The sequence below is a fragment of the Telopea speciosissima genome, chromosome 7 (assembly GCF_018873765.1).
Source record: "Telopea speciosissima isolate NSW1024214 ecotype Mountain lineage chromosome 7, Tspe_v1, whole genome shotgun sequence".
NCBI classification, from domain to species: Eukaryota; Viridiplantae; Streptophyta; class Magnoliopsida; order Proteales; family Proteaceae; genus Telopea; species Telopea speciosissima.
In genome coordinates, this window is record NC_057922.1 from 46255685 (window position 1) to 46283086 (window position 27402).

The 27402-nt window shown below is 39.9% G+C and overlaps 2 protein-coding genes across 3 annotated transcripts; one reads left to right on the top strand and one right to left on the bottom strand.

Annotated features, from left to right (window-relative positions):
• Window positions 1-456: 456 nt before the first annotated feature.
• On the bottom strand, window positions 457-15071 carry LOC122669634 (40S ribosomal protein S14). Of its 2 annotated transcripts, none has more exons than XM_043866436.1 (6): window positions 14949-15071; window positions 10360-10482; window positions 10227-10272; window positions 7794-7879; window positions 7033-7162; window positions 457-620 (listed from the first exon to the last, which is right to left on the bottom strand). In XM_043866436.1, exons 1-6 carry the CDS (start codon window positions 14949-14951, stop codon window positions 556-558), a joined length of 453 nt encoding a protein of 150 aa, XP_043722371.1. In that variant the 5' UTR covers window positions 14952-15071; the 3' UTR covers window positions 457-555. The 2 variants fall into 2 exon arrangements, with proteins under 2 accessions (XP_043722371.1, XP_043722370.1); XM_043866435.1 differs by having other exon boundaries at window positions 457-623.
• A 6658-nt stretch (window positions 15072-21729) lies between these two features.
• LOC122669394 (PHD finger protein MALE MEIOCYTE DEATH 1) lies at window positions 21730-24161 on the top strand. The gene is made up of 3 exons (XM_043866152.1): window positions 21730-22071; window positions 22294-22537; window positions 22631-24161. The coding sequence occupies exons 1-3, from the start codon at window positions 21777-21779 to the stop codon at window positions 24150-24152; spliced, it is 2061 nt and encodes a 686-aa protein (XP_043722087.1). The 5' UTR covers window positions 21730-21776; the 3' UTR covers window positions 24153-24161.
• The last annotated feature ends 3241 nt before the right edge of the window (window positions 24162-27402 follow it).

Consider the following 27402-nt stretch of genomic DNA (forward strand, 5'->3'; position numbering starts at 1 on the left):
AACAACTTTGACAAACAAAAACATAACTGTATCAAAAAAGAGAGGGCTCTCAACAACCCCATGTAAAGAGGAATCTGCATGCCACACCAATGACAGTACGGATAACGATATCATTCGTATAGGCCCACATGATCAGAACATGAGAGAAAAATAAAAAAACCACGTGAGGAAAACAGTACTCTGTGTTTTCCCATTGTACCGGAGAAAAAAAAACACAAAAACGGAGAGTGTTTCCCATATCAAAATCAAGCCTATTAAACGGCACTCCATGGATTATAACATCCAAACTCAATCTTTACCATATTCAAATTAAGGTCCTGAGTCCTAACAATCTCTCTAAATAAGAAATGGATTTCAACCTAAGGTACCAATGATTACCATGTAAATTGTATCACATCCCAAAATGTCACAAGAACAGACCAACGATATCACCATATGACATTAGCCTGGACTTGGAGTTCCTACCAGCTGTAAAATTTTCATAGCTTTTCCCCAAAAGAAAAGAGGCTCAAGGAACTGCTTAACCAAACATTCTTGATGGCTGGATAAAGAAAACTACAGCCTCCTCCCTCTTCTCCCACCCTTTCTTCGGGTGCTGTCGGTGGGAATTGGGGTGACATCCTCTGAAACAAAGAACATTAGTCAGAAAATCACATTTCAAAACCCCAAAAAAAATAAAACATTATAACTTGAACATACAGGTCCTCCTTTCAAGCACTAGAACTCAATTAACAAGTCAACAATAAATTATCCCACATATTCGAATTTTTAGCAAAGTATCCAGCCATTTGGTTCTAGACTTGAGAATCAAGTCTCTCCAGGCAGTTCACACAGCAAGAGGGAAACGACGAGGAACATAGCACATAAAGCATGCAAAAATTGTTCAACGCTATCATTTCCTGAAATAAACTGAGTAATGACATTATTCAGCCAGGACTTCTTTGAAATTACCAGGTAAAATCAGTCTGCAGCATATTATGTCTGAGTCAGAAATATATATATATATATATTGGCCAAATGTTCTTTGTGCCGGGGGTACAAGCTGCGCACAGACACACAGGGGGTGGGCAAAATGACTGCCCCAACCCCCCTGAATGGCAGAAATACCTAGCCCATGTGTCTAGGGTGCAGACTGTGCTGCAGCAGACAGACCATCAGCCCATATATATATATATATATATATAGAGAGAGAGAGAGAGAGAGTCTCTCTTATTAAGGACCATTTCTGCAGGTTAGAAATATGGTTGGAAACATGGAAACACTTCTCTCTTCCACCATTTAGCTATCACCCTCTTGAGGAGTCATTCGTATCTCCATCTCCCCCAGCATCCGACGCTGCCAGTTCTCATGGCTTATACATTCACACAAGCATCTCAATCTGAACAGTAAAGCATTTAGCGGAAAACTTTTAATTAAGAGCGGGAGCTGAGATATTAAGATGTGCTTATGGGATAGGAAGGGCCGTTGCACAAAATGTACTTCTAAGTAATTGCCCCATAGATCCTAAATCTATCTATATGAATAACTCATGTAAGGAAGGGGATTCTTTTTTGTACAAATAGTACTTCGAACTTGGAACGAGCATGAAGAAATTAAAGATAGTTCTTTATCTTTTGAGTTGTTCTGCCGGATCGGTCACTCAAGATCTTTGGTCTCTACCTGGACCCGATGAAAAAATTGGATCACTTCTTATAGATTTGTTGAGAATGATTCTGATCTAGTTCATGGCCTATTAGAAGTAGAAGACGTTCTGGTGGGATCCTCACGGACAAAAAAAGATTGCATTCAGTTTGATAATAATGATCAAGTCACATTGCTTCTTTAGTCCGAACCAAGGAATCCATTAGATATGATGCAAAATGAATCTTGTTCTATCATTGATCTGAGATTTCAATATGAAAAATACGCATCCGAGTTTGAAGAAGGGGAACGAGCCCTCAACCAGCAAAAGATAGAGGAAGATTTATTCAATCATATAGTTTGAGCTCCTAGAATACGACGTCCTTGTGGCAATCTATTTGATTGTATCGAAAGGCCCAATGAATTGCGATTTCCCTATTGGGCCAGGTCATTTTGGGGCAAGCCGATCATTTATCGTAAAAAGGATGAGCTTCAAGAGAATGATTCGCAGTTCTTGCAAGATGGAACCATGCAGTACCAGACACAAGATAGATCTTCCAAAGAACAAGGCTTTTTTTCGAATGAGCCAATTCATTTGGGACCCGGCAAATCCATTCTTTTTTCTATTCAAAGATCACCCTTTTGCCAAAAGGGAGAGAAACCCCATCCCTCTCTTTCCTTTTTGCACCCCATGTTGCCACACGGGAGGGACATGAGGACATAAAAAGGGGGCTCCTATCAACTTGTTCGGACCTAGGATAATAAACTCATGAGCTTGGTCTTCACCGTTGAGAAACGAAAGAAGACTTCCATCTCCAAGCTTCGCTCATATGTAGCTCGCTTCTTTTTAGGAGTGAAGCAGTGTCAAACCAAAATACCCAACAAGCATTAGCTCTCCCTGAAAAAAGGAAGTGATCCAGCGACACCTTCCAATACGACTACCTTGTTATGACTTCACTCAAGACTCCAGTCACTAGCCCTGCCTTCAGCATCCCCCTCCTTGCGATTAAAGGTAATGACTTCGGGCATGGCCAGCTCCCATAGTGTGACGTGCGGTGTGTACAAGACCTACGAACAAACTCACCGTTGTATGGCTGACAACAATTACTAGCGACTTCGACTTCATGTAGGCAACTTGCAGCCTGCAATCCGAACTGAGGACGAGGTTTTGGAGTTAGCTCACCCTCGCAGATCACCACCCTTTGTCCCGTTCATTGTAGTACTACCGATACTATTACTATTTCTATTGTAATGAATGGAATGTTCATTTCCATAATGGCAGAGGAGCTTCTTCCAAACAACTCCAGCCCTCCATCACTTATCCAGACCGTATAAGCCAACCCTCTAGTCTCCACGGGTTTGTTGGTTGGTATTGTGGTTTGATCCTTACCGTACATAGAAACATTGTGTTCTACATTGGTTGTTGCTTCTGACTGTAACCCAAATCCTGTTCCACGTCCAATTGGGTAGTAGCTTTGGGGTTGGGAACAACAGATCCTTTCCACCGAAGAATTTGAGGAATCCAATACCAATCGCTAGGCCGCTTGAGCACATGAAGTGGTGTCTCTATATCCAACTCCTCCAACGAGTCCCAAAAGCCTTGATCGAGTATGCTTGTAGGAGAAATTGAGGAATAGAACCCCAAATTTGCAATAGTACGCCACATCCCTCATCGGAAATGGAAGTTTAGGGAGCTGAACTGCAATCCATCACTCTTTAGGATGTCTCCTGAGGCACTTGCTTAGAAAAAACTTTGCCTCCTCCAACTACCCCTGGAAGACCTGCTCAAAGCGTCAGAAAAAATGGGGTAGGTTAAGGAGCGGATGCAGTTGCAGAGTTTCGGAGTTGGGTGGGGTCTTGGGGGAGAGGTGGGAGATGAGATAGATGAGAGAGAAGGAAAGAGGGAAGATGAGAGAGAGAGGGGAGATGGAGGGAGCGGGAGCGGGGGCGGGGGCTGATGCAAGCAGAGAGTATCTCACTTACTCACGCAAGAAGAGGCAGAACCAGATAGCGATTAAGTCCAACCCAATTTGTGGACTTAGTATTAGTTAGTCTTTTATTTTAGGTGGGCAAGCCTTGGTGCAATGGTTAAGTTGCGCTATTACAAGTTTACAACCATCGGGTTGCGGGTTTGAAACATGGAAACAGTCTCTCCACAAAACGGGTGTAAGGCGGAGTACATTTGCTCCACCCAGACCCCGCAGTAGCGGGAGTCTCGTGTAGTAGGACTCTCTTTTATTTTTAAGTTGTCTAATTAGTTTTAAACCCTCTCAGCTGGGCGTGAGCTGTTTCCTTTAAGAATTATGTTTCCTATTTGAGTTATGTTGCTATTAGCAAATAGGATTTACATTCCTAGTCAGATTAGGATTGTTTATTAGCTTTTCTATGTAAAAACAGATTGTAGGGGGCTTGCCCATGGTTTGATCAATAGAGATTTCTCGTCTTCTTCAATGGAGCTGCTATGAGACTCAGTATAGGGTGGGAGATCCTTGGGAACAGTGAGATTCTGGTCTAGGTTATTGGTGGGAAGCCAATGGCTATCTATCTTCTTAGACTCTGTTTTTTTCTGCACATCAATGTTTTAAATTCCTTATCAGTCGATATTAAATCCTAATATTCTGTTGGTATTGACCTATATCAGAAAAGTCATTACTATATCCTATGGGTGCTCTGTCTTAGAGACTTTTTACGGTCAGAATTGACACCTGAGATTGATCTGACCATCAGATCAAGGTTAGATTTAGGGGTGTTCTGTGTTCAAAGTTTCCCTAAAAGAGACATTCGACCAGGGTATTTAGCTGATCAGGTCTACAGATCTGATTCTATAAAGTTTCTCCTAAATCTGCCCAGTTATAAGTCCAGATCTGAAGATTAATTTATATACTTAAATCTAACAGTTGGATCTGGTTTATATTTTCGGGATTGAAAGAAACAACCAGGACTGACCTTGGACCGGAATTGGAGACTGATCTGAGTCTCTGATTTTCTGCAATTAGATTTCTCCTATTCTTGAGAGTTTTGATTTTCAGATTTGAATATTCTTTCATTGTGATTAATCCAGCCCTTACATCACTGCTCTATTCTGGGGATCACCTATTTTAACTGTTTGCGAGTGTTGGTTAAAGTTTGACCTACATCTGAGATGGTTGACTTTTGTTGACTTTTCAGATTTGGGTTTACTTGGGATCTTGTAAGAGGAGTGTGTAAACTGAACCTAAGGTTCATCCTACCTACCCCATCAAATTGGTATAAGAGTTATGACTACTCTAAAATTCCAAATTCCAACTCTACAGATTGAAGAGATCAAGTTTCAATGCAACAGTTGGCTGATATGTTCAAGAGTCTGTCTAATCGAATGGTATCTATGGAACAACATCTGAACATTGCGCTACGTGTTGTTACATTGTCCCACAACAACCCACTCCAGAGGACCATAGAGGGGAGCATTACCCTACACAGGCTGCATCTCAGAACACCAACCGAAACAAGGGAAAGATGCCACAGAGAGCTATTACACCACAGACACCACCGGGTACGATTGAGAAAACCTGAGAACATACTTCGACAACAACGCTGGTTTTCCCTTTAGACAACCTGATGATTCACAGAAGGTAAAGCTAGAGTTGAAGGAGAGTAACAAGAAGCTTGATCCACAGGTGTTCCTTGACTGGGTATATGCGATTGACGACTACTTCAACTGGTATGACATGGCAGAAGCTAGAAAAATCAAGTTAGTCAAGACTAAACTTGTACAGGAATAAAGAAATCAAGATAAAGGCACATCCATTACTACTTGGGATGATATGAAAATCGATCTAAAGGGCAAGTACCTCCTCCCACAGTCCTTCGTGATTCGCCTGCATGATCAGCTGAACATACTACGGCAAGGTACATAAACTGTGTCCAAATACACAGATAAGTTTGATGGTCTGTTGACACGGCTAGGATTGGAAGAAGATGACATGCAGTTGATATCTAAGTACAAACTAGGGCTACGACCAGAGGTCAGAAAAACCATGGGAACAACTATTGTCTATGATCTTTAAGGTTGTTATTAGAGAGCATTAAAGTTAGAGGATATACTAAAGACTCCAGTCAGACCTTATGGAAATCAATCCAGGATGTACAGGAGGCACCAGCTACTACTCGACCACCTCCATTCACAGGTAGATAGAACAACACCCCTTCATTTGCTGATAATTCTGATAAAGGGAAAGCTCTCATGAATGCCAAAAACGGAACAAAGTGCTATCACTGCAACAAATATCGGCACTTATCCAAATTCCGTCCACAGAAGGCTCGGAGTACAAATGTTATTGTTGCTGTACTTGATACTGAGGACGTTGAAATTAATGATGGGCTTCCCCTCAAGGAATATACTGAAGACCAGCCATCAGATGAGAATGACAGTGGAAATCTGATTTATAAAGTTAAATCACTTCTATGATTTATTAGTATCCAGGTTGCTGAATCATAGGGCAAAGACTGGAGGCATCATTGTATCTTCTACAGTAGAATGGGCAGTGGGTGCAAGTTAGCGCAAGTGATAGTGGACAACTGTAGCTGTGTGAACGTAGTTTCAAATCTCTTCACCCAGAGAGCAAATCTTTGAAAAGAGAAACATCCACAGCCTCGTGCAGTTTTTCTTTTCAATTGAAACACCTTAGAAGTCAACCAAAGGTGTCCAGTTCAACTAAAATTGGGTTCCTACATTGAAGAAATCTGGTGTGACGTCATTCCAATGCATATGACAGATGTGCTTCTTGGTAGGCTATCGCTCTACGACAATGATGTGATGATTGGAGGCCAATCAAATCAGTGCACTTTCACATGTAAGGGTAAACGCATTTCGTTCAACCCTGTAAATGTCCCAGCAGAGAAGAGTAAGAATGATGCTAAAGTCAACACCAAGCCTGCTGCTGACATGGGGCATGAAATTGAGTAAGCCAAAGAGTGCCCTAGTGTACAAGTGTAGAGTTGGTCACAACAACCATCTAATGGAAAAACAAAGCTCCCAATTAGCTGCCTATATAGAAAACACATTGCCAACAAAATAAAAGCAAATGCATTGAAACTTTATTAGGTGAAGCAATTTTTGCAACCGGCAGAGAGATGTTAAATTGTTAATGTTCATCTGTCTTGTATGTCTGGCGTCTTCCTTGTACAAAATGGTTTTAATATTAGAAAACATAGAAAGCACTGGCAAGAGAGATCCAATAGCCGTTTTGCAGTCCAATTACAAACCTATTTACTAGAAACATTTTCTTTGATATCACCGAATTTTTCAGAAACATAAAAAGACAACATATTTGAAAAATTAGTCAAGAACCTAGTCCTCTTTTTATCTATTATAAAAAACACATGTTTGAATAAATGAATCACAGAACTGACTGCAAAAAGTAAAGGCCATACCAATTCGACCAATTCTCATTCCAGACCGAGCCAGTGCCCTTAGAGCAGATTGGGCACCTGGACCAGGTGTCTTTGTCTTGTTTCCACCAGTTGCACGGAGTTTAATATGCAGTGCAGTAATTCCAAGTTCCTACAAAGTTCACAATTTCAGAAAATAATAATCAATGATGCTAATATGCTTCCACCAGTTGCAGAGTATAACAACGCAACGTAGTTCTAGATTCCTTGTTTTTACATGGTAATAGAAAATAATAATAAATCCAGCTACTGACTGATAAAGAGTAGCATGCCCTGTCTAACTTTTCTAGATGTGACTGCCAACAGGGCAAAAGATTAACTCTAGATAAATGGAGCCCCTACATCAAAATAAATGCTAATGCTAATGAATTTAGCAAAAGGTCCATTGCATAAAGCAATAATAAAAGGTTCGAGCTGGCAGGGGCCAGGGGAAATGCCCAGGTACGACTCTTGAGGGTGGCCACTTTGTACAAAAATGCCAAATGTTAGGATCGACTCCAAACTCGCCCTTCTCAGGACCCGCATCGGTGGACCAGCACTGGGTAATCCTAATAAATTTATCAAGATGGATCAACTTGTCCCTGTAAATGTACAGCTAAAGAAAGCCTTTTCCATGCAATAACTGGAGAAAAGTTCCAATCCATCTAAACACATGCCGGAGATCCATCTGCGTACCTAATATAGACAAGATACAGTCCATCCCAAGATACATCAAATAGATAACCAAAATCCAATATACACACCTTGCATCTTTGTGCAACATCTTGTGCTGCAAGCATGGCAGCATATGGTGAAGATTCATCCCTGTCTGCCTTGACCTTCATGCCTCCTGTTGGAATGGGAATAATGAACCATGTCAGACATCAGGAACATTACATCAATCCTCTACCATCTTATACCAGGATGAGGAAATAAAAACTCCACATCATTCTGAAACCTAAAGTCCACAAATGAAATATTACAGCTTCATTGACCAGCACTTTTTCCCCTAACGAATTTTGATCTGCATACACATTAGGTTACCCAATAGATATAAGTATTCAGTATATGCTAGGAGTATCTACTAGAGTAAGGCTCTTGCGTATTTTAAGAGTATCTAGAGTAAGGCTAAGTACCATGATGTATATTTCAGTAAATAAATAAGAATTAAAAAATATAGATTTATGCCTATGGAGCATGCAATGATGTAGATCGAAGGAGAAAGAAGAGAGAAAAGCCAGCCCAGGCCAGACAGCCAGCAAGCATAAGCCCAAGTCTTCATGTTCCTCATGGGCCAAGCCTAAGCTAATACTACGTGTATTCAGTCCATGTGTGGGGGAATTTTTAATTGTTTCTATTTTGCTTTTAAAAAACTCTACACTTCATTAATTTTGAAGTTTTATGTCTGCTCTCGTTGTAGAGAGACTACAAATCAAGTACGGAGGACAAAATCCTTCTCTTTCTCCAAGCCTCTTCTCCATTTTTGGTTGGTGGATACTTCAAAGTAGGGCTGCAGTGTACAAACCCCTAATATTTTCGTAAGATCTGAGTCATTGAGCCTTTGTGCTCTGTTTATTTGCTAACGATTTCTGGTTCACGTTTCCCAGCTTGTGTTTTCTTGATACCAGATATGTGGATTTCTGTTTGCAATTAGCACATCCGGTCTTGCTATCTTGGTGCTCGCTGGTATTTACTTTTCTTGTCTTCTTTGGTCGGGGTCCTCGTGGGTGGTGAAGGTACGCTTCGGTGCTCTGTAAGTCAGTACTCTCCTCTTCGTTCTTGCTAGCTTGATTTTCTACGTTTCCTAGCCCACTTTCCTTTAAACTAGCCTGAGGTTTGGCTCCAATGCGCTCTATCCCGGCGCCCAACGACTTGAACTTAGTCTCTGCAGCTCCCTTTATTTGCATCTAGTTGTTTCTGTAGGAGGTATAATTTTGCGATATTTCTGTTTGTTCTACCCAGCCTAACTGTGCGGACGCCTCATCTGGGTGTCTAATTCACGACGTTGTACGGTTTCATTTCTAATTGATCTTCCCAGCAGTGCTGGTATTAACCCTCATTTTCATTGAGGACCTAGATTAGGAAGCCGATCCTGTTTCTGATCAGGTTTCGCCTTCCCACCAGGATCTCTACTGTGACTTTGAACCTGGTAGCTCAGTACTCAACTCCTTTTCGTGGATTCCTTTGTGCTTCTTTGCTTATCTTCGGCCATTAAAGCCAAGGGTGTGTTTCCACTTTCTTTTGAGTTTATGCTACTAGATTTGGATGCGTGTCCCCGGCCTGTTAAGTTTTGTTGCATAGATAGCTATCGTCCTGGATGAACTTTTCTCCTGTTGTATAGACATATGTTTGAGCTGTTTTTTTTTTTTCTGCTTCGTTCCCTGCCTTGATATCTTGCTGTTTCCTAATATACATCGATCTTTAACTGTTGGTTACTAAATTCTGTAGTTTGGTTCCTTGACTCGTCTTCTTTTTTTCTCTTAAGAGTTCCTCTCTTTGTGATTTATTAGTGTTTCGTTATCTCTGTTTGCCTTCTTGTTGAACTAATACAGTTATGTTACATTTCCTTAAAGCGCATGCTTCCCCTGTTTTTTTCTGGTACGATAGGCTTTTGCAGGGTTACATTTAGCTTTTTTACAAAAAATGTACTAGGGGTTTATTACTTTATTTTATTATAGTTTATTGTATAAGCTAGTCAGCATCCACAAGGGAGAGCCAAAAATCAAGAAGGCCGAGCTGGAGACTCACAGAGCACAGTTCAAAAGCCTGAAGATGAATACAGATGAAGATATTGCAAGTTATATGCTCAAGGTGAATGAGGTTGTGAATGCTATCAGAGGCTTGGGTGAGACATTGGCAGACTCCATAGTGGTACAGAAAATTCTCAAATAACATCTTCCAAGGTTTGATCCTAAAGCTTCAGCAATTGAGGCAAAGGACCTTGATGGCTTGATAATGGATGCCTTACTTTGAGAAGTTGAAGGACCTAAGGAGACCTAGTAATGTTACTAATTTGAGGCAGTGCCGACCTGTTCATTAGTTACTGGATTTATCCTATTCTGGTCTTTATTCTGGCCCTACTATTCTGCCTGTTGGGTTGGAATCCGAAATTTTCCTTAGGGATGAATTGATTCAAACATTCAAGCAAAAGAAAAGCAAAGTTAATAACTTCCTCTGCAGTTCAATATATTTCATACCAGTGATCCGAACAAGTGTTTCTCTTCCAGACAGATCAGTCACATGCTGTAAGTGCAAAGAAATCATGAGTTCCTGAAAACCTGAGGAACCTTAAAAGAATGGGTGGAGAAAAAGTAACAAAAGCTAGCTTACAATAAATGTATCATTGAATGATGCAAAGATATGGGCAACACCGAAAACATGCTCCCCATCTCGAACAGTTGGTCCAAGGGTCACATTTTCCTCTTTGGGTTCCCTGACCTTCTTTCGTCCCGACTGTAGACCACCCACCAACAACATCAATGGAAAGATCAAGGAGTAAAAGAAGAAACAAAAAATCAAAATCAAAATCAAAACACAAATGAATAATTCTCAAAATTACTAGTCCAAGCACCCAGCTGTAATAAGTATCAATAAGAGTTACTCCTAGTAAAGAAATAGTAATTGTGTTGAATCTGATAAAAAAAGAAAGAGTTCACATCCAAGGATTATTCTTTTACTTTAAGTTTAACGCTCAATCTGCACAGAGATTTCAAAAATAGCAAGACATACAAATAGAAGCTGCAGATTTCAACCATCATATAGGTGTGGCAAATGGTCAAGTCTGGGGTGAATATCACCTATGCATAAGTCCACCTTATAAAATGATGTAGATCCTATAATAGGATTTATAAGCAAGTATGACTGCAGAAACGATAAAGTAGCAAAGCAGAAGTAACACCTTGAAGAAAATTAATTTTAGATGGAACTAATATACGAAGAGGATATGACTGGAATTAAAATGGAAACAAGGGCAGAATAATAATGATAATGGTTTACAATAGAACAGGGAATAAATAGAAGCTGAGGGGTAAATCCGGAAAGAAATTAATAAAAGAAATCCAGAAGATAGAAGAGATTGATAAGTCCAAGTAGAGAAGAAAACAAGATAAAAATAGTGACTATCAAAAGAGGAATCAGATTGGTTTCAAATTAAGGTCTACTAATACTATCAGTCAACTCTATCGAACCCCAAGAGATCTCAAAATTCTCTGTAAGAATAAAGGGTGTGACAGATGGGTTTCAGAAAAGCACTGAAAACAGAGTAAAGATACCAGATCTGTATTCAAAGTTTAGAAAACTGTAAAGCAATTTTAGAAGCCAAGAGATTTTGGCAGCAGAACCTTATATATCAAAATTCAGAAGAATCAGATCTAGAATGTAGAAGATATGATCAATTCAAGCAAGCTAAAACTGGAACCAAAACAGAAGTGCCGCCTATAGCACAAAAGAAAAGAAACAGCAGCAAAAGAAGAAGTGATTCAGTTACAAGATGATGCAGATAAGTCATCTAAGGGGCTTATTTTATTGGAAATAAGCTTTGGGTTGGGTTATGTATGTGTTGGGCCTTTCATCCCATAGGTTTTCTTTGTAATTGGCCACTTTAATGAGCCTAAAATGGGGGTACAAAGTAGGCATACGGGATTAGGCTTAGCAGTAGTGTTATTAGTATAGTTCCATTCCCAGTTCAAGTAGGATTACTTATTTATTAGTTGTATTTTATTTCACACATTGTAATAACTTAGTAGCTCTCCTATTCATAGTAGGAGTATGTTTTAAGTTTTCTTTGCTTGATTAGGAGTTTATTTTTCGGTCTATAAATACAATGTAAGGCTCACAAGGCCAGATAGGATTGAATGCATTGAAGTTATTACGTGCTACTTAGCCTTAAGAATTTGTGAGAGACAGAATGGGTGAGATACCCTAGACCAGAGATAGGTTTTCTTCTTCCTTTGTTCTGTTCTACTGCCAACTACTGGTTGCTTCTGCATTCTGAGTTTAATTTATAGTTGCTTCTAGTGCTTCATACCTGATTTCAAGAGAGTTGATTGTTCCTTCATCATAAATTCAATCCTTCATATCAGGTAAGACCTAAACAGAATTTAATTTCAGTTTAAATCAACCTGCAGCATACTCTGTTTTTGTGTATTTTCAGCATATATTGTTTGGGCAATAAAATGCAAACCCTAGATCTGTTTTCCATAAAACTTTGGGAAGTCAAAGTACTTGCCATGAACCGTACTCGACCACTGTTCATGTTCCTTCTGCCTGCTGGATTGTGAGTTACCAAAATTTCTCCTTTTTTCCAGTTCTCTTTACTTCAGAATTGGAGTTTTCAAAATTATTTTTAATCCATCTTTTTGGATCATCGTGAAACCTTAGGGCTTTGGTTTGATCTACTGAGATTGAGGTCTGGTCCAAATTTCAGATCAATCTGTTGGTTGGATTGAATTTAATTTCAGTTTTCCATCTCAGGGATCTTTGCCCGTGAGATCGCTGTTTAAAAACTCCCAAACCGTTCATCGGATCATTCCCATCTTTTGAAGGGTTCTTATCCTTCATATTATCTACTGTTTCCTTTAGTTCGGTGTGTTTCCAAGAAGTTCGAATTCTCAACTAATTTTCGAGTTTCTATCTGACTGGGAGTTTTACCTGGGATCCTATTTGGAGGGTTTAGAGTTGTTCTCTTGGTTCCCTCATATGATTTCTTGTTTACTGGAGGGCTTTCTATGTGATCCTGCCTGGGACTAGACCTATTCTGGTTCTAGTCTTACATTACAAGGTTGGTCCGACCTGACCCAACAAGTCGGTCCAAACGGGTTATATAAGAAATTGTTTCTTTTGTTTGGGATTTATTTCTCAACTGTTCTTTACCATTATAATCGTCGTTAGCAAGTAGTAGTAGAGTTTGAATAGGTTTGGTTTCTAGTTTACAACTCTTTAAATAGATGCATGTAGTTCATCGTTGGACAATTTCATCTTTCCTCTTGAATTTAATACCCATTGTGCCCCTGTTTTGTTAATCTTCTTTAAAAGGGTTCTAAAATTTTGATTTATTTACGAGATTGCCACTGTTCCTTTTAAAATTGAATTATCTGTTCTGTGGCCACAGAGATCCAAATTTAAGAGTTTTGGAATCCGGGATCACATAAAGAAGAAGAATAAACAAGAAGACAGGAGAAGAGAACAGATATAAGGAAGAAGAGAGTTCAGAAGAGAGAATCAAACCAGAGAAGAAGAAGAAATCAACAGAGCCTGAATGCTACAACAACAATTAACATATAAAACTCAAAATTAAGAGCCACAATAATTAACATATAAAACTCAAATTATTTCATTCAACCAACTAAATCAATGGTGGTTACAAAAAAAAACTGTATTTATAGACTCTCTAAGATCTAATTTCAACTATAAAGGATTAAAGGGCTCTCACTTCCCAAGCATATAACAACCATAAATTAATTGTGACAATTAAAATTATGGCCTCCAAACAATTTCTATATACTGGACTATCCATTGTGTTATCATCAGCTTTCCTGTTGGACCAGAATATGGGCTTGCACTGGTATTTCTAGACCTCGTTCTTTGAGGATTGGGTCTCCAAACACAATATACTTTCAGCTACTGCATCGTAAACTTTGGTGAACCCTAAACCCCAACCCATCCAACCTTCTGAAGCACCTAGACGCTTATAACTTCACAATGTAGCCACAATGGGAGCCTGGGTTTTTTCTGCAAACCATATCTGACACTCCTATATGGGTTACACAACCAAAACCATACAGGCTCGGCAAGGTAAACGACATGTCCAATCAAAATGATTTTTTCTAAGCCAAAGGAAACCACACAATGAACATCCAGAAGGAAAGCTTCCCAAAGAAGCAAATTAATATACTTCTCCAACAAACAAAATGCATGCTATACCAAATACTATACCTTGCCCCGGGGGGGAAAAAAACATGACTTGCTAGATAGATCAACTTTATTTTACAGTGCACGTATGCTGCAGGTGAATATCAAAGATAACAAGTTATCAAGGGATAGAATTTCCAGAGAACACCTATCAAAGAATTGCACAATGGTATGACAATATTTTGGGGCACATTAATTCCACAATCATGTCCACCTTAAGCACATTCCTCTGCTTCCCAAAGTTCAGATGCTCCTACAAAACTTCACCAAAGAAGCATCTGCGGAGGACCAAAATGAGGATGCAGCAAATCATTCTGATAGGCATGGGGTGTTATTCCAAAATCTCAGTATTTAGGAGTCTAACATATAAGAACAACCAGAAAATTATAAGCCCTCCATGGACTTGAACTCTGCCAGAAATCAGGAGTCTTGTTCTAAGAAGCGGTTCTGGATATTGTAGACTCTAATAGCAAGGGTCATTCGCAACTAACTTTTAATATCTTGAAATCATATTCCAGTGAAGCCCAAGGGAGGAGAAGATTGTTAACTGATACAGTTGATATGATATAAGCAGTCAGATTTTCAACTTTTTGGAATAATTTTCCCATATATTTTAACTACTGCGTGTAGTGGCAGCTATTATACCAGATCAATTAAGAAAAGGCATGGTAGCTGACTGTCAGATAGAATGAATACTGAAGTGCAACTTTTGCGAAACATTCTTCACTACACCGAAATCGAAGAACAGCTCCAAATTTTTAACAAAGAAATAGAGAAAACAATAATCCCCCCCCCCCTCAAATGAACTTGTGAACGAGCTATCAGACAATCATATTTACAGAGTGCTCAAATCAAGCAAAGCAACGAGGATCTTCCAAATAATCCAACTGAAGCAACAGTATCTCATCACAGAAGTGCAGAAGGTAGAAGCAGAAGACTACGTGTATGAAGAATAATGCGGTTCAGTGATCAAAAGAAGACAATGAGGGCCTCGACATAATCTTACTCACCATGGCTGAGAATCAGAAGAAAGGTTGATCCAGATTACGCAGATGCCTTCGTTCTCTTCGGCGCCAACACCTCTACACAAAACAGAGGAAGCTATAACCTCGTTTGCGAAGTGTTGCACCGAAGAAAGGGCTCTAGGGTTTTGGGATGAATTGGGTCTGGGGGTGTCAACCGGTGGTTTCGGTCGGTTTTGGGTGGCTCTGGTTCGATTTTCGGTTTTAATCGACTTTAACCAGTCCTTAATTGGTCAATTATGTCATTGTTTATGCATATTTTGGCTCTTTTTTTTTTTGTTTTTTTTTTTCCTGGGGTAGAAGCATATTTTGGCTCATCGATAGTCTTGAACACTTGGTTAATCGGTCTTGAGTAATCGAATTTTGGTTGGTTCTAATTTATGGATCTATCGACAATTGTGTTGGACCGAGACCGATCAATCAAGCTCAAAAAACACATTTTGAAAGTGATTGTCTAATAAGACTGCAATAATGATAATGAAAACAATTTTGGACAATGTCAGCTCAAAAATGAAATTGCACACCTCCTTGAGTAGGGGTGTCAATTCTAGGTCTAATTGAGTCCACCCAATTAAAGCCTGGTCCAAACCAGCCCAATATGTTTTATAATCAGTGGTCCAAGTGTGGGGTCCTAACCCATCAAGCACTTAACCTTACCGACCATTTATACGCCCGGCCTACCCCACCCACTTACTACCCTACCCTTCAATATCCCTTAAAATTCCGATTTTTAGAGCTATGGTCCTTCTTTCTGGGTAAACGGCCATACGCCTTATTTTTTTTGGTAAATGGTTATGGGCTTGTTTAGCTCAATGGATTAGGACTCAATGGTTTTTCCATTAAATGTACTAGATTACTCTTTTCTTCTATTTTCAAGATTTTAGAAGTCATCTTCAAGAGGGTTTTATTCATGCATGCATAGTCCCTTTAGCTATTTCTGTTAGAGAATCCAAACTAATTTTTTAAGTTGCTTCGGGGTAAGTGGGTTGGGTTGATATATGACCAATTTTAGTTCATTTATTCATATAATTTTTCAACTAAATGACATATGTATATGATCCTATGTGGGGGTAATATATGACCAATTTTAGAGTTGCACTGTTTAGAGCCCTTTTAAGGACCGTTTAGAGTTAAACAAGCCCAGCCCAATTAAGGCTTGATTCTAGTACCCAATTATAGCCCGAGACCAATTGAAGGCCTACTGGGCTCGTCCAGGCCTGACTGGGACAGACAAAGCCCGACCAGTTGACACCCCTACTGGCCTCTCATATCACTATTCATGTGAGAGGGTGATGTCTCATAAATGCCCTCCCCTTTTGTCAGATTCCAAAGGTGGTTCCTTTATTCGCGTGAAACTGCACTCGAGAAGTGTAGGGAACATTCTCGTAATGATAAATAAACAAAATGTATATAAGCATGGCATTCAAAACTTTAAACTAAATTTAACTCATTAATGTTCAAACCAAAACTAATTAAAGTTCGTTGCTGAGTTAGAATTGTAAGTTGTGATGGTTTGTATCCTTGTACTACAATTAGCTCATACTAATATATAATAGCAAACCAGATAGAAGTGATACATACTTCCTCATAACCAAAAGGGGATAATTTTGTAAGCCATTTTTTTAGCACAGAGATTAAGGCGCGTGGATCAATTAAGGATAGAAGTGAATATGAAAGAGAGTTCTTGATCACTAAGAATTCAGAAAAGATCGAGCTACTCCAGTTTGGCTGAGCTAACTTTCTTTTCTTTGAAGCGGGTAGAGAGCTAGGATTTCCCACAAAGACACCAGCACTGGTGGTATTAGAGGAAAGCACTTGGGAAGATAAGCATGTTCCTGATAAAGTCAACCCCGCAGTGTTTGAAATCGTAATGTTGAACAGAGGAGGATGCCACAAAAGTTCCTTGACATGCAATTGCAGTAGGAGGATGTGGCACAGATGCAGGTTCAAGGATAACCCAATTCAGTTATTCTACCATAGAAAACAGAGATGGCATTGGTGCAATGAAGTTTTTCTCAATTGATGGGAAGAAAGTAGGATCAAACACCAAAGGACTTTCAGCATTCATCTGCTGTTGAAAAGAGGAGCTTGCTGTATTGATATCCGGGACTGGTTTCTTCACTTCAGTTGTCCATGATCATGATTTATAGCATTGGTGGATATATCCATATCAGACGAGGATAAAGAGACTATGGCAGATAGATCCGATGCACGGATCAGACCAGAAATAAAGTTGATCATCAAGGGGGAGATAAGGCATTATTGAAAAAACCCAATGGTGGCAGGGGAGGCACTGGATTCCCTCGGATGTAGGGGCAATGAGACATGTCGTGGTATATATGACCACAGCAGAAGCAGAGAAATTGCAATTTGTAACTGAATCATACAAAGTATGAAGTTCCCAAGGAGTCTACATTAGAAGTGAAAATCACAATGGGTTTTCTCTTGTCAATAATTACCTTTACGCTCGCAGTGCTCACTAGAAGTCCTAACTCCACAGGGTTGAGCATGAAATCTAAAGGCCGACCCACATCACCAAGAGAGCACCGAATAGTGCTACTATTGAATCGACATTGGGGAATATCATGGATTTGAACCCAAAGGAGAACCCTATTGCGTTCAAACACACAATATGGATCATCCACTGAATGCTTAACAAGATGCAGAAGATGGTTTTCGAACCACCAAGGTGCGTGATTCATAAGTGCAGTGCGTTGGGAAGGTAGACAACACTCAATCGAGAAGCTTCCCTTATCAAAGCATTTGATGGACAGAGCTCCAAATGGCTACCAAAGATTTCCCAAAAAAGTACCGAAACCTCTTTTGGTGGTTTAGGGAAACCAATTGCATAATCATGAAAAGTGCAATCCAAGAGTGACTTACGCGTTTGATTCTTTGTTATTGCTTCCTTTGATCTAGTCTGCCAGATCGAGAAATTGAGGGATCATTCTTCAGTGAGAAATTATGTCTTGTCGAACGCCTAAAATTAGCATCATGCCGGTAACCGAATGCCCTAGAAGACATTTTGAAGGCAAGGCTAAACAAACAAGGCAAAGATCAGTTACAAAGAAAGTTGATAAAGAAAACGTAAACAGATGGGTTGTAAAGGGACGACATCAAAAAATAGGAACAACAAAACAACATAACCAAACAAAACGTCACCATTCTGGGACGGCAAGGAAAACCACAAAGAGAAAAGATTCCGCTTAGATCTGAGAGCACAAACCACAAAAAATCAGAAAAATGATACGTCACCAAATAGGGACGAGAGCAACGGAAAACAAAATGGAGTTAGAAAGAAAAAAGTATCCCACCAGAGTTGCAGAAAGAAAAGCCTGGATATGATCACCAACCACTGGGTCAAAAGAAATGAGGTAAAGAACAGGAGAGATAAAGGGAAGGAGAGGAAAGATGGATATGAGGTGCCCTAGCAAAAACACTGTCGCGTGAACCTTAACCCCAAACCCCATCCAAGTAAGGAGAGAAACTAGAAGGAAGGAGCTAAAAACGAGGTGACAGATTTGGGAAGAGAGAAAGATGTGACAACTAGCTTATGGTGGAAGAGAAAACGGAACGGTGCACATGCCTTAGAGGGAGTGCGAGGGAGAAGAGAGAAAGATAGCCATTCTAGACGTTTTCAAAGTATGATTATCCAAAAAGAAGTTAGTTAAAAAGACTAGGAATCAAAATAAAGTCCTTAAACATAAAATCCCCTTCAATGCATGTAAATAGACTTCAACCTTTGACCTCACACCCACATGTAGTCATAACTCAGAACTACTAAACCAGCTATTAACTAGATAACTAGATTTGTAAAAAACAAAAAAAAAAATCTTAGCTACACTACCAATACATTGGATAATTCCTTATTACAATCATGCACTTATTTCATCGACTAACTTATAAAATTATTAACTATCTTATAAGATTATTAACTCACCTCAAAATCAAATGGTCCCACATCAAAAATCAAGATCCATAGTTGGTGTTGGCTCAAAATCTATGGCAACAGGGAGAAGTCCAAATTATCCCTCATTTTTGGGTACGGGTATTACCCCAACAACATTCCAAATCCTCCTATGGTTTAGGATTTTAAAATGTGTTAAGAATGTGTTTTGAAACTCATAGAAAATGGCTTTGTCATGCATAAAAAGACCTATACCAAACCCCCCCCCCCCACAAAGAACCAAGACCCTCTTTTGGCTCAAGTTCAAACTTGAACCGGGCTTAACCTCTAGTGCCAGTCTTAGCCAACCGTTGAGTTAACTAGGACGGGTACCAGATGAACTAAGGTTAATGCCGACCAAACCCTGTTGAGTACCATCCAGAATGATTTTGCAGCTGGATTCGGGGTATTTGAAGATTTGTGGACTCTTTAACTCCATGTTTGCAATAACTCATCTCACCTTTGCAGACCCTAAAACTCACCTAGACACTTTTAGAGGCAGGCCATAGAGAACGTGGTAGAAGTTTCCATTAGTGTTGGAATCCGGTACAATCCTTGCCAAAGTTGTTTGATGGAGTTTGTATCCATCACCACCAAAAACTGGCTAATCCCCTTAAAGCTAAGGAGTTCTCTAAGAGTTGGGTTGGCATGCCAACTCAAGGAAGAACAACCTGGGGTGGGGGTGACGAGGGGTGGGGGGAATAACAAGATGTGTATCAGTCCAATTGGGGGGGGGGGGGGGAAAGAGTCAAAATAGTGGTCTTTCCCTTGACTTAGGCCAGCGCTCTACTATACTGGTAGCTGCGACCATGCCAAGAGCTGGCACTTCTTGTTCTCTATGAGTCAGGATAAGGAATGTGTGCCTTGGATGTGGGTCGTCCCTAGGCTATAAAAAAGAGACCCCTCGTTTGTTTTTGAAGAATGCTTGACACCTTAGAGAAAGTCTAAAAAGCACAAGAGAGTCCCAAAAGAGAGAGCTTTGATTTTCCACAAGTCCTTGCAACAGTCCCAATTTGAGCTTCTCCAAACCTGAGCCTAAGCTACTCCAACCTTTTGATACCCATCACGAAAGTTTAAACAAGTGAATTTTCTTACTTTTTCTATCGCTTTCATTCAATTTCATCAACTGCATGGTTAGGTATCCTCTGTTTACTAAGGGTGCGTCAGTGCTGCCCTCTGCAGGACATCGACGATGTGCCATGTTTCAAATCATGTTTTCGTAATTTCTTTTAGATGTTTTTATGTTATTGTTTAGATCTATCTCTTACCTTTCTAGTGTGATTTCTCAAGATTTTTGTAAACTCTTTTTCTCCGTTTAGTTGATATATTTCATGTTGTGCTGCCTTTGTTTTCAAGCTTTTGTTTTTATCGTTTGATTTGGATTTTTATGTCCTTGATCGATGATGTTTTTATCAAATTTTTTTTTTCATGTGTTTATTTGTTTTCACCACTGGTTTTTCGTATAGGGTGTTTCCCTTTCGTATACCTTAAGTTTCTCCTTCCCTAGGTCATTCCTATGCCTAGGGCTATTTTGGTCTTTTGCATGCGCACAAATTTCTTAGAGTTTATATTTGGTTTTTATCATGTTAATTCTCTGTTTATTATATTGCACGCTTTAGAACATGTTTCAAGTCTAATATTCGTGTTTTTGATGCTTTATGCCATATTCATGTATACAATAGTGTTTTCATACTTTCCAGCTTGTTCTTAACTAGAGGTGTCAATCGGTCGGGCCTTCATCGATCCCACTAATTTGAGACCCAACATGTGAATGACCAATAAAGGAGTTTGTCTCCAAGTCTCAGCATTGTGGCCAACTGAAAAACAGTTGCTTGGTTGTCAGGCTTAATATAATCGATCTTTGTCACAATAGGTATAATCGATCTTTGTCTAATTGAGATTGGAAGAATAGACTAGAATAAGAACATCAAAAAGGTTACAAAAGATCAGAACCATTTAATCACTCTGTTCGCCACTAACCCTCAATCGCTACTGAAAAAAAAGTCTCAATTAAGAGGTGGCCGAAGGTATGAACAATTGTTTTACACATTTCATGTCTCGCCACAGAGTTGTCGTGGAAGTTCTTCAGGTCTCACTTCAGCTCCAACCTATAGTGGAAGTTGGAACGTAACGAGAGAGGAAAGAAGAAAAAAAAAGACGAAGAAAGATGAAGCTGATGACGACAAGATGGAGATCGTTGACAGGGCCTCTAAAGCCTGTGCAAATTGACCAATGAGAGTGAACGGGAAAGCATCAACAACAGATTTTTCCGGCAAAATTTGAATAAAAAATCAAATCATGATTTTTGACTTTTTAACCTTTTACCTTCCTTGGGACAGAGATATTTATTTATTGGGAGAGGCCAAAATAATGACTCCTCGGTACAAACGATCAACTGTCTATAACACAAAGATCCCAACTAACTGAAACCAAGTGGGACCATCAACTTGGCCATGTGATAGGAAATTCTCGACGTCTAGTCGCGGCTTTCCATCTGATCACTCCCGAAATGATTCCAGATATACAGTCCAGATGAGTTCTCAGAGTAAGATTTCAATAAAGCCAATGCAAAGAAACGTGAATATCTCATAGTAAAATGACCATAATAAGCTGAAGCTAAAGAGAAATACCGAAACCAAAAAAGGGATATTTTTGTAAAATAGTCTTTACTTATTCGAAACTTCGAATTCGAGCGCGCATGCGCATAGCTAACCCAGTAGAGGCTCTAGCAGGTAACAAACCTTCGAACTCTGCAACAAACTTATTCCGAACGAAACAAATCGATATTTGTGATTTCTCTCTCTTTGTCTCTCTGTCTCGCTCTCTATGTGTATGAGTAAGGGACAAGAAAGAAAGAACGAGATTCTCCAATGTCGATCACTATCTTCGAAGCCTGCAAAAAGAGAGTAAGAAAGCCGAAGTTATTTGGATTTCACACATTCGGAGATCCAGGATGCCCAATCGATCTCACAGGTCCGTTTAGAGACAACATTAGAGTGTTCGTTCAAGAATGTGGAGAGATCGAACAATACCAGGTCGAAGGGATGCCAACCTGGTGTACCATGCTTGTTAATGAAAACAATGGCGTTGCTCTTCCTCTCTTTACAGTTGAAGAGAGCGTGAAATACTCACGTCGCCCTTTCTGCGATCATTGCCGATGTGCTGGTGAGTTTAGGTTTAGCTTAATATTATTCGATTTTGGTTTAATTTAGGTTTTAGAATTGGGAAAATTGGGAATCAGGGTTTGGTTTTCTCTGATTCTGCGATTACTGTGCTGGTGAGTGTGACTTCAGCTTAATGTTGTTCGATTGTGGTTTTCGTTCAATTAAATTTTAGAATTGAGAATGGTTTGATTTTCTCTGATTTGGGTTCTTGATATCTTTTCAGGATGGAGTCATCACTTCGTGTCGAAGCGCCGATACCACTTGATAATTCCGATCGACGACGAGTGGACTAGGCCACTGGAAGGACGTGTTTTCGATCTTCAAACTCACCTCCTGCATGGTTTAATTCATTGTAATGGATTCGGGCATCTTCTCTGCATCAACGGAATCGAAGGGGGTTCGAAGTCTCTGTGCGGAAGAGAGGTCATGGATCTCTGGGATCGCATTTGCACGCAACTCCGAACTCGGTAAAATAGAATGTCTCTGAATTTTTTCAATTTCCATGAGAAGGTTTTCAATCTGAAAATTCTGAGTATTCTGTTCTTGTTTTCTTCCGGCAGTAAAATTACAGTGGTAGATTTGTCGAAGAAGAGATCCATGGATCTCCGATTGCTTCACGGCGTCGCTTATGGGCACCCCTGGTTTGGGCGCTGGGGTTACAAATTCCACCGTGGGAGCTTCGGAGTTACAGAACACCAATACGACAGAGCAATTGAAATCCTCAGTTCTCTGAATCTCGACCAGATCCTCAACGACTTCATCGATACTGCCAAAGAGGAACAACTCAAAGGCATAATTCGAAATTTCAGAGACGCAAGTGAAACCAGGTTAATCACCCTCAGAGATCTCCTACGCTTCATGCTCGCCCTAAAAGCCAGAGCTCCCGTTCAAAGGAAAATCATTTTGTCTGCAGCAACCATGAAACCACCAATAAAATCAACCTATAAACGTAAGTCTCCATCAAAGGAGAAACCAGTGAAGCTCAGAAAATTCTCTCCTTTTGCGGCAAATGCAGAGAGCAGATGGCCTTCAAGGCGGTTAGAATACGCTGCTGAAGTGATAGTCGAAGCACTGAAAGAGAAGAAAGCCACCAACAAGAGCCAAGTTGGAATGTCTCGGCAGGAAGTGCGTGACGCAGCCAGACTGCAGATCGGGGACACGGGTCTCCTTGATTTCGTCCTAAAGTCTTTGAACAACTTCATCGTCGGCAATCATGTCGTTCGTCGAGCTATTAATCCATCCACGAGAGTGCTAGAGTATACAATCGATGAGGTGGTTGACGGAATTGTTGCAGTGGAAGTAAGGAACGTAACTCCTGTAGATGATGTGGTTTTGGAGAAGCCGTTTCGTGCTCAGATACTGTTATCGAATTCGTTGGATGGATCGAACATTTACGAAGATATTCTGTTTCTGTACCGAACGGTGCTGCTGGAAGGCTATCCAGAGACGGAGCTGGTGGGTTTGGCTTGTCGGGTTGTTTTGGACTGCAAGCATTTCGTGAAACAATGGCACTGCAACGACGAGGATGAGTTACTGAGGTTCGAATGTGGAGTGATTCCGAGTGAAACAGACATGGAATCATTCCTGACGCGTCCATTACCACCAGGTGAGCTGGTGGTGCTTCAGCCGTATGCGACGGTGGGAGAGTTGAAGATAGCGGTGGAGAGGGCGATGAGAGATACGTATTGCTTGATGGGAAAGTTCGAGGCTAATGAAGTGGAGGGGTTGAGGGAGGTAGAGGATGAGGAGGTGCTCTTTGGAACTGTGGAGTCGGGTGCGCAGGTTTGGGTGAGGGGGAGTGGGGTTGAGTTGGAGAAGGAGAAGCTGCGGTACGAGGGCGGTACGGACAATTGGACGGTGGACTGTTCTTGCGGTGCGAAGGACGATGACGGGGAGAGGATGGTTGCTTGCGACATATGCGAGGTGTGGCAGCACACGCGTTGCGGCGGCATTGAAGACAGCGAAGCTCCGCCGTTGCTGTTTGTCTGCGAAAGGTGCCGCACCTCTATCATGCCACAGTTGACTGGGTTTGACGTTCAGTATTCAAATGGTGTCGACGATTTCTTGTTAGAGTGCGCCTAGAGGGGAAGCCATGGAGGCAAGTTTCTTTTTGTCTCTGTAATGGAGGTAAGTTGCAGGGTTGCACCATGGGTGGCTTCTGTGTACTCTGGGTGGTACAGTGGAGGATTCTTTCCCCCCTTTTTTTTTCCCTATCTTTTCGTGGGAAATTTTTTTAAAACCATTTTTTGAGGAAACTCTACCCAATTCATTTTTGACAACTGAAATTTTGAACGTGTATCTTCTTTTCTTTTTTTTTTTGTTGGGTAATAACGTGCATCTTCTAATAAAGCAAAATTTTCTTTTACAATTTTCCCTCTTTATATGTTAATTCATATTTTGTTGCAGGAAATCCTCTTTTCTGGTTTAGGCCTTTACCTTCCCTTGTACTTTTGTCATCATACTTGCCTTAAATACTCTTTAAAAGGCATTTTGCTTTTGTTGGTTTAAAGTGACGTGAGTGAAAAGTTTCTCTTTTTAACTGAACTTCTCTTTCAAACGAATGTGGATCTTGAGATTACATTTTCCTAGTTTATGGGATTCTAATTTTTGTCATGCTTGTCCGCGAATCATTATCCCCTCCAATTCGCTGTCTCTTTCAATTCCTCTAATTCTTCACATAGGGATGGAGATGACCACCTTATCCCTGTCCAAAAACATTGTCCAAGGTGGGATCCACTCCCCCTATTAAAGGAATTGAAGGAATGGGAGGTGCCCGCGAATTGGAAGTGATAATTATTCTTTGTTCTCCTTCATTAAAGGTAGTACCTAGCAAAACTCAAATGCTAGCCGCCCTGTTCCCTAAAAAGATCCAACAAATGAAAAACTTTGGGGTACTATAAGTGTTTTTTGTCAAGTGCACACACCAGCTCAAAAGGGTCAACAAAACCTTTCAAGCCACGGAGTACAAATAAACACAAACACACACACCCCGCCAACCCAATGTGGGACTAAAACCCCGGGGGGGGGGGGGGGCGAGCCATATCTTTTTTGGGCACTCTATGTAGATCTATAAGGGCTTGAGCTTTACTTTACCTCTTCTACATGATGTTTTTTTTTTTGGTAAACCTTCTAGACATGATATTGATATCCACCTTTTTGTTGTCTACAATATCAATTTTAGTTTTCCATTGTTATACAATTTTGAGGGCCATGCTTGTGTCGTTGTAAACTTTTTTTGTCAATGTAGTTTGTGTATTTTAAATCAAAATAATCAGTGAAAAATCATATTTTATAAGATGTGAAAGAGATGAAAAAGAAAAAAATTCCCGTAAAATAGGATTGTGAACCATTTGATTTGATATTAAATACCAAAAATTATATTGAGAACAACTTTAACCGAAAGAAATTTTGCATTTACACAAACAAGACCTTCGTGGAGACTGTCAAAATGCAAATATTAATTGGGATATTCCCTAGCTAAGAATTTGATACATGTGGCAATTACATTAGGTGTGTAGAAAAGGATTCCTATATCATGTTTGTGTATGATTAATCCTGACCCCCACGTTTTCTACCAAGCCAAAACTCAGTCCAGATTTAAAAGCCTGATATTTAGGCTCAACCAACCTGAAATTTAGGATGGGCCTAGGTCTTGAAAGCCCAATTAAGTGTGCAAAAAGAAAGGATGATGTGGAAATTTCAGATCTTTGGAGGAATTAGGCCTGATTTGGAATGATTTCTATTTCAATTTCGGATTAATCTTCATGAAATAATCAACAAATAAGTTTTTGTTAAGAAATTGAAATTGTTTGGTTGCATCAACCTGGAATATTTCAAGAAAAAGAAACCCATTTGGTAGTTCAATTTCTAGGAATAAATTCTCTATATTTCTTTGGAAGAGAGTGGTGGTGGTGGTAGAGTAGGGCAGAGTTGGGAAGGTGGTGGCAATGGTGAGAACATTAGGAAAATGAGGACGGTGTTTTATTCTTAATATGAAAATAGTACTTTACCCATCAAATTAACCATGTGTTCATTAAAAAGCAAGAGTAAAAGCAATTTCAATTTTGAAATTAAAAGTGCTTCTCACATATTTCATAATTTCAGTGAAATTTGATTTATATTTTACAACTTCCAAAATACAAATCACCACATAAAATTGAAATAGAAAGATTTAATGGACACACTTCAAGTTTCAAGTTTCATCACCTGTGCCATTTTCCCTAATTAAAGTGGGTTTTGCCGCAAACAATTCCTCTGCATACTACTTACTATACACGCTTGGAGCTAGCTGGGCTTATAAGATAAGCCTTAGAGATCTAGGACCTTGCATGGGCTCGGGCCACCAACTTGAACTATTAACAATTTTTTTTTTTTTTTTTAAGGTAGAATTGAACCAATAACATTCATTCAGGAAGTAGTTTTCTGTCCGGGAGTATGACCTACACCATTACTCCCATGTGTCTCTCTCTCCTCCTCAAAACAAAGTGGAAGAAGTTTCTTTTCAAATGGGGAGGAGAGAGATAGACACATGGGAATTGTGGTGACTGGTTTAAGCCACACTACCAAACAGAGTTCTTTTTTCCCATTCAAAAATAGGTGGATTGACCATCTAAAGGACCTCAAAATTGATTTAAATCAATGTATCAAGAATCTTATCAGTTATTGGCGATATCTATACGAATTGATTGTATTGGACCATATCGGTCTAATTCCAAATTAAATGGTCACTTTTTGGTTAAATAACTTCTTCTTTTTTAACTCTATCGGTTGATCCATATCTGCTTAGCATTGGTATCAAGTTTGGTGGATCCGTATCAGCATTAGGTCCAGCCAGTACCAATACTTCTTTTCCATGTGGAATACATCTCGTCAATACACCGATATGTAACCGATACGATACCAAGAATAATTCCATGAACCCCAAAGTATAATGAAATGTTCATTAGGGAAAAACAATTAAGGAACACTTATGGCATGCATCTCGTCAATAGACCGATATGCAACCGATACGATACCAAGATATAATTCCATGAACGCCAAAGTATGGGAATGAGAAATGTTCATTCGAGAAAAGCAATTAGGGAACACTTATGGGCCCTACTAAGCCTATTCTAGCTCGACCCTAAGTAAGAGACTTTTGTTGGCTCATTCCCCTAGCAGCCTAGCCAAGTGTCACCACACTTATTTCAGAAAGATACTAGGGATCTTACAATCAACAACAATAATGATAAGGGTTTCATTAAAAAAATATATAATAATAATAATGATAAAGGCAAGAGATTACTGGCTAGTCACGTGACCCTGCACTAGTGCCGATGCCAATGAGAGCATG

What these genes read in the sequence shown, in the direction of transcription:
- LOC122669634 (XM_043866435.1), bottom strand. An exon ending in AACACTTGTTCGGATCACTG is followed by an intron (nt 7,880 to 10,226) that starts GTATGAAATATA and finishes CCATTCCAACAG; the next exon opens with GAGGCATGAAGGTCAAGGCA. An exon ending in ATGTTGCACAAAGATGCAAG is followed by an intron (nt 7,163 to 7,793) that starts GTGTGTATATTG and finishes TGAACTTTGTAG; the next exon opens with GAACTTGGAATTACTGCACT.
- LOC122669394 (XM_043866152.1), top strand. Translation starts at nt 21,777, where the DNA reads ATGTCGATCACTATCTTCGAAGCCTGCAAAAAGAGAGTAAGAAAGCCG. An exon ending in CGATCATTGCCGATGTGCTG is followed by an intron (nt 22,072 to 22,293) that starts GTGAGTTTAGGT and finishes ATATCTTTTCAG; the next exon opens with GATGGAGTCATCACTTCGTG. An exon ending in TGCACGCAACTCCGAACTCG is followed by an intron (nt 22,538 to 22,630) that starts GTAAAATAGAAT and finishes TTCTTCCGGCAG; the next exon opens with TAAAATTACAGTGGTAGATT.